The sequence below is a fragment of the Amphiprion ocellaris genome, chromosome 19 (assembly GCF_022539595.1).
Source record: "Amphiprion ocellaris isolate individual 3 ecotype Okinawa chromosome 19, ASM2253959v1, whole genome shotgun sequence".
NCBI classification, from domain to species: Eukaryota; Metazoa; Chordata; class Actinopteri; family Pomacentridae; genus Amphiprion; species Amphiprion ocellaris.
Window position 1 is genome coordinate 9,650,894 of NC_072784.1, and position 6,021 is coordinate 9,656,914.

The 6,021-nt window shown below is 38.1% G+C and overlaps 1 protein-coding gene across 2 annotated transcripts; it reads left to right on the forward strand.

Moving 5' to 3' along the window:
• Positions 1–438: 438 nt before the first annotated feature.
• On the forward strand, positions 439–3,838 carry si:dkey-225f5.4 (uncharacterized). Of its 2 annotated transcripts, none has more exons than XM_055005178.1 (9): positions 439–498; positions 755–848; positions 1,223–1,346; positions 1,492–1,649; positions 1,794–1,936; positions 2,016–2,193; positions 2,636–2,775; positions 2,853–3,015; positions 3,752–3,838. In XM_055005178.1, the coding sequence occupies exons 1-9, from the start codon at positions 482–484 to the stop codon at positions 3,818–3,820; spliced, it is 1,086 nt and encodes a 361-aa protein (XP_054861153.1). In that variant the 5' UTR covers positions 439–481; the 3' UTR covers positions 3,821–3,838. The 2 variants fall into 2 exon arrangements, with proteins under 2 accessions (XP_054861153.1, XP_023117525.2); XM_023261757.3 differs by having other exon boundaries at positions 440–498; positions 3,620–3,838.
• Positions 3,839–6,021: the final 2,183 nt, after the last annotated feature.

Genomic DNA, 6,021 nt, shown 5'->3' on the forward strand with positions numbered 1-6,021 from the left:
TTATACATTTTCAGTATATAAATAATAAAAATGAGCATAATAAAATGGGAACAGTAAATGACAAAGTATAAACAATTGGTATTATCATACATTTCAAAACAGAATGGATGATTATTCACAATCATTAGAGCTACAACAATATTATTTGTGTGAAATTTAATCAAGCGAAGTTGTTCTTACAGAAGCTTAAAAACAGTAGAAGAGGAATTGTATGTATTTATTTATTGTATTAATGTTCTACATCTTCGAATGCCTTTAAATTTGTTTCGTTGTCTTTTCATACGTTTCGTCTCATTCAGTTTTTTCTGTTTATGCAGTTTTACTTCAGGTCGGTTGGTGTCACTGTTGGTTAATTTATACCTTTTTTTTTTTTAAATAAAGGTTTTTTTTAGCTAGCCGATGATTGGCTCTACGGCTTAAAACGTCAGGGACAGCCGGCCAATCAGAAAACTCATAGTACCGCGGACATTTCAAAACACAAATGGCGGAGGTTGGAGCGTAAGTGTCAGAAAATATTAAATATTTACGGCTTTATGTTGGCAGTAAACATGTTGAGGATTCATTTGAAGTGTTTTAGAACCACTTTAACGTTCAGGCCGAAGTTTTATGTCCAGAATTATAAACCTAAAATCTTTAAAAACACGAGAATTACTGGCAGTGGGCGGTGATAGTGAGCTAACTGAAGCTAACTAAAGCTAAATGACGTTTGTTACATGAAGCTCTGTTTGTTTGTTTATTGTTTGTTTGCTTTCAGTGCGCTGCAACGCTGTGACCCGGTTCTCCTGGACCCCTGTGGAGACCCGGAGCCGGACTGTGCCGAAGCAGCCCGGATGGTTCTCAACCTCACGGTGTGTTCCTCCACAGTGCTACTCAGCCAGTCATAATGCTGTTTGTAAAGCACGTTTAAAACACCACAAAATCGATCGTATAAGTCGCGTATCAGTTAAATTCACTTTAATTCAATCTATTTCAAATCAGTTTTTAAAAAGAAATTCTGCAAGGGGCAATTAAAAATAGATAACAAGCGATGATTTAATATAACCTGATGTTAAAGCATAACATCATGTGATAAAGAGACGATAAATATTTTGTTAACCTGAACTACAAGTATTTGATGGTGGTTAGTTTATTGATATAGCACTTCTATAAATAATGTATCTCTATATATTGATAAAATGATCATGATCACATGATGCTGACAGCTATGTGTGTCTGTGTGTAGGAAAGTCGTAGAGTCCAGAAAGTTTTGTGGCGTCAGGTGTTTGTTCTGGACTCAATGATGTCGCTCCTGGAAGGTCTCGAATCTGCCCAGCAACTGATGACGCAGTCTTGCCCTCCCCAGCCTGGTAAATACATACAGTAACCACACAGTACACACTCATGGAAACACTGAGGTCTTGACCCATCTGAAAAAGTTTTGACTTGTCAGCTTTGTCTAGATGTCCACCCACCTGTAATGTTTACACTTGTGTGTGTGTGTGTGTGTGTCAGAGGGCGGAGCTCACGGCAGGTGGAAGGCTCTGAAGGCAGACAGCAGGTCGGGGTTGGAGGAGACGGAGACGATGCTCAGATCTCTGCAGGACCGAGTCCAGCAAATACACAACAGAAGAAACACACTCACACAGCTGGTTCAACAGCTGCACAGCAAGGTCAGACACACACACACACACACACACACACACACACACACACACACACACACACACACACACACACACACACACACACACATATGCTCTCCTCCTCAAAGCTCATCTCCTTGTCTCCGCTCCTTGTCTCCTCGTCTCCTCCAGAAGCGGCAGTGTGCACAGCTGGAGGAGTCTCTGCAGAAGGCCCAGGATGCTTTGCAGTCATGTGATCGTCAGCTGAGCCAGCTGAGGGCGGAGTCAGAGGCAGCACTCGGTCAACTGATTGACTGGCAGCGACTCAGAGACGAGTAAGTGAAGCGATGTTACGTGACCCCTGGTTCGGATATTCTGATTGGTCGCTGACTCTGCTTCCTGTCCACCTGTCAGGCTGCAGACCCACCTGTACGCCGTCCAGGACGTCATGCAGATCAACGTGCTGACCTTCAGCCAATCAGAGCTGTGTGTGGAGCTCAGGCCATGGCCCGCCTCCACCCTGTCATCCAGTGAGCTGGAGCCGCTGAAGCTGTCAGTCACCTGGAGCCATGACGACCGCTTCAGACTGCAGGTAGCCTCCAGGTGTTGATGATGTCATCAGGCTCCTGTATCTCTTGAGTCAGAATCACTTTTGAAGAAAACATTTGCTTTTGTTTGTCTGACCCCAGTTGTATTCACAAAGTTAATGCATTGACAAAAATCAAAAACCAGATTTAGATTTAACTTCATCGGTGTCTGTTCCGCTCTGCTGCACTTTAACACTTCCTGTAGTTCTGTCCTGTGAACACGTCGTGTCTTCTGTCTTTTTGTTTTCATCTTGTGTGCCTTTGCTGTTGTTTTGTGTCTCTTGTGTGTCGCTCGGAGCTGTTGTTTGTTCATACGTGTTGTGAGAGCAGATCAGCAGCTGCAACTGTCGTGTGTCTGTTTGGTTCAGTTGTATTGATGGACAGATTGTCTCCTTCACACTGAACCTGTAGCGTCCAGGTGAGTCCACAGCATCTCTCTGTTTGCAGGTTAGTGACGGGACGGTCGGTCTGGTGGACGACTGGATGTCGGGCCGGCGGGTGGAGCTGAGCGCCGCCCTGCTGGGGGTGGTGCAGTGTTACGTGGGGCAGGTGGAGCTGCTGTCGGAGATCCAGGCGCTGAGATCCAGGTGAGGCCTCCGATCAGTGATTAATAAAAGTTCTCATTCAGAACTCCTTTCCTAAACAACACGTCTTGTGTTTGCAGTTTCGCCATCGACTGGCGTCCTGCTCAGCGCCTCCTGATCTACCTGAAGACGGCGTCACTGGTGTGTCACCTGGAGGTGGAGGAGGGGTACCCAACCAGCGGGAAAGCTCGACTCCTGTCAGTGCGACAAGACGGACAACCTCTGGACACATCTGGACTGAAGGTAACAACTTCTGACTCACATTAGTCCAGTTAGTTATTGAGAGCATTTAACTGTCTAAACTCCAAACAGCAGTTGTCTTTTTTCCTTTCCTCACTGTGGACTCATTCATCAAAATCAGCCTCAGATGTAAAACATGAAGCAGTTTCTAAGTCCACACATAGAACACCAACATCTAGACCCCGATGAACACCAGTTTCTGTTTCCTACCAGGAAGTCACATCAACATTTCGTCTAAATATCTGAAAACTGGAACCTTGTCCTGTCAGGCTTTCCACACATCAGATTCTACTGAAGTTAGAGCCTCAAAAGTTGGTGAAATGTACACCAAAGACTGTGTTTTACTAGAAATATGGATCCAGTGGTGGAAAAAAGTTTTCGGACACCCTTGAAATTTTACACAGTCTGAAATATTATCATGAAATATTAATGGGAAAATCTTTTTTGTGTTTCAAAAGGTGTGGCTGCATCAGACAGATACAAATTCAAATGATACTTTTTTGCTTTTCGTTTTTTTTTTTTTTTTGTTTATATTCTAGTTTAGATTAGTAGAGCCTGTTTGCAGGTTCTAAAAGTCAACTACCTGGTGTCTCTGTCTGTGTTTCAGCCTCCTAAAACTGACCTCAGTCTCACCAACTGGTTGGTGTTTCTCTGCAGCAGTTCACTCATCTGATGGACGTTTTATTCTTCTCATTTCTTTTCTTTCTCTGTTTCTCTTCTTTTGCTCTTCGTCCACTAGATGTCGCTCTCTCACCTTCATCCACATTCAGCTCCTTCTGTCTGTGTTTTTTTTGGCATCAAAGTGTAAATAAACTTTTTACACCGACATCAAACCTGCTGAAACATGAATTCTTAAGTACACACTCTGATTCTGACAAATAACTCACTTAACAATAGAAAACACATTTTCTCAGCCTCAAAGTTTTCAGCTTTCTTCACTTTTTACAGTTTATTTTGTTGTCACTTTACTTTAAACAGATAAAACTGCACTTTTTGCTGATCAGTCCACACTTAAGCCTTAAACACTACTATGTTTTAAATACTACTATGGTTAATTTGTTGTTTTAATTTAGTTATTAATTTAAAGGCACAGTTGAGTCTTTCTGGGCCTAAATGTGACTTCCCGACCTTGAATCATATAAAAGAAACAAAGAAAAGTTTAATAGGTTTGTAAACAAAAACAACGATGAGCAGAGCTTTAATTTATGTGTATAAGTAAAGTTCTTACTCCATTAGATCTGCTGGGCTCCAAAAACATGAGAAAGGAGTTTAAATGGTTAAAAAAAAAACACACACACACAAATACAATACACAAAGTTTAAATGTATAGTACACAGGAACATTTTATAAATTAAATGATAGACATAAAAACAACATGAATAAAAAAATCTCTTAAAAAAAATATATAGACCAAAATACACATTTTTCAAAAAGCTTAAAAACCTAAAATACATTTAAAAATGTAAATAAAAGAGTGCATATTTAGTAAAGAATTAGATGATAGAAATAATACACAAAATATTGCATACAATAAAAAACAATAAAATACATTGCATAAGTTTAATAAACTAAAAACATTAAAATTTTAAGCATAAATGGCAAAACATGTTTGATAAAAATCGGAATCTGAACTGATAATAAGAATAATAAAATAGAGAATAATAAGCATCATTTTGAAAAATGAAAAAAATTAACAAACAATGATGAAATTAAAAAATATTTAAAGAAATAGAAATAATACACATAAATAAAATTTTAAATGATTCATACAAAACAAAAAAATAAAATAAACAAAAAATGTAAATAATATTTTTAAAAATAAATTTTTGCTATTAAAAATGTTAAATACTAATCAAACAGATTAACAGATGAATAGTAAATGTAATAAAAATATAAACATTTAACAAACCGGCACAAATATAAAGAGCCTGAATGTGTTTGTGAAGCTGCCATCAGGAGGCGCTGTTTACTGCTGTTTCCCACAATGCACTGCTGCTCTGCTACTGTACTCTGACATAACACACACACATGTACACGTGGTCCGGTAACACACTGCGTCTCCAGCAGAGGTGAAATTAATGATTTTAATCATTAGAGACTTCAGGCGGACTGAATTATTCAGTGTCCTTCTGGTTGTTGTTTATTGAGGCTTCTCTTGCTGCTTGTTGAATAAACAAACTTTTCTTCAAGCGTTAATAATCTTTTGTTTCATGCTGCTGATGAAACAGAAACGTGTCAATGAATATAGAAGGGTTAAATCGTTTTTTAAAAAAGTGTGAACGAGTGAATTCTGCAGGTCAGAATCTAAGTGGAGTTTGGTTTAAGGAATATTTCATTGTGTATATGTTATTTTAACATAACAAAACTGTCTGGAAAATGAAAGATCTGCACTTCTCAGACATTTTAAAATGACACCAGTTTGATTTAAGGTGAAGTTGAAACTGTAAATGTTTATTTCAGGTTTGGTGTCATACGTGTGGAAATATTAAAACGCTGGCTGGAGTTTGGTGTGAGGAAAATCAAAACTTTATTTTATAGACGTCTGTAGTTTGGTATCAAAAGTGAAGAGTTTTAGAAATATCAAAAACATGAATAGTTTGGTTTGAAAAAAGTCAAATCTTCAGGTTTCTGACTGAAGTCATAAATCTGACTGACATGAATCAGTAGAAAAGAGTAAAATCAAAACTCTGGAGTTTAGTTTGTGGCTGTGTTTGGTGTGAGGTTTAACTGTGGTGTGCTGTTTGATGTTGTGTATGGAATCACAGGAGTGTCATTATAAAACACAAATATGTTTAAAAAAAAAAAAATAAATGTGGAAATATAAAGAGGAATGAATTTTAAAAAGTGAATCTGTTAAAAATACGGAAATAAATGTGTAAATATAAAGTGGAATAAATAAAAGAATAGTTAAATCTGTTAAAAAATAAGAAAGTAAATGTGGAAATATAAAGAGGACTAAATAAAAAATAAATCTGTTTTAAAAATAAGGGAATAGATGTGTAAATATAA

Coding starts and splice junctions, on each gene's coding strand:
- si:dkey-225f5.4 (XM_055005178.1), top strand. Junction 1,937..2,015: donor TGGCAGCGACTCAGAGACGA/GTAAGTGAAGCG, acceptor TCCACCTGTCAG/GCTGCAGACCCACCTGTACG. Junction 3,016..3,751: donor TGGACACATCTGGACTGAAG/GTAACAACTTCT, acceptor TTCGTCCACTAG/ATGTCGCTCTCTCACCTTCA.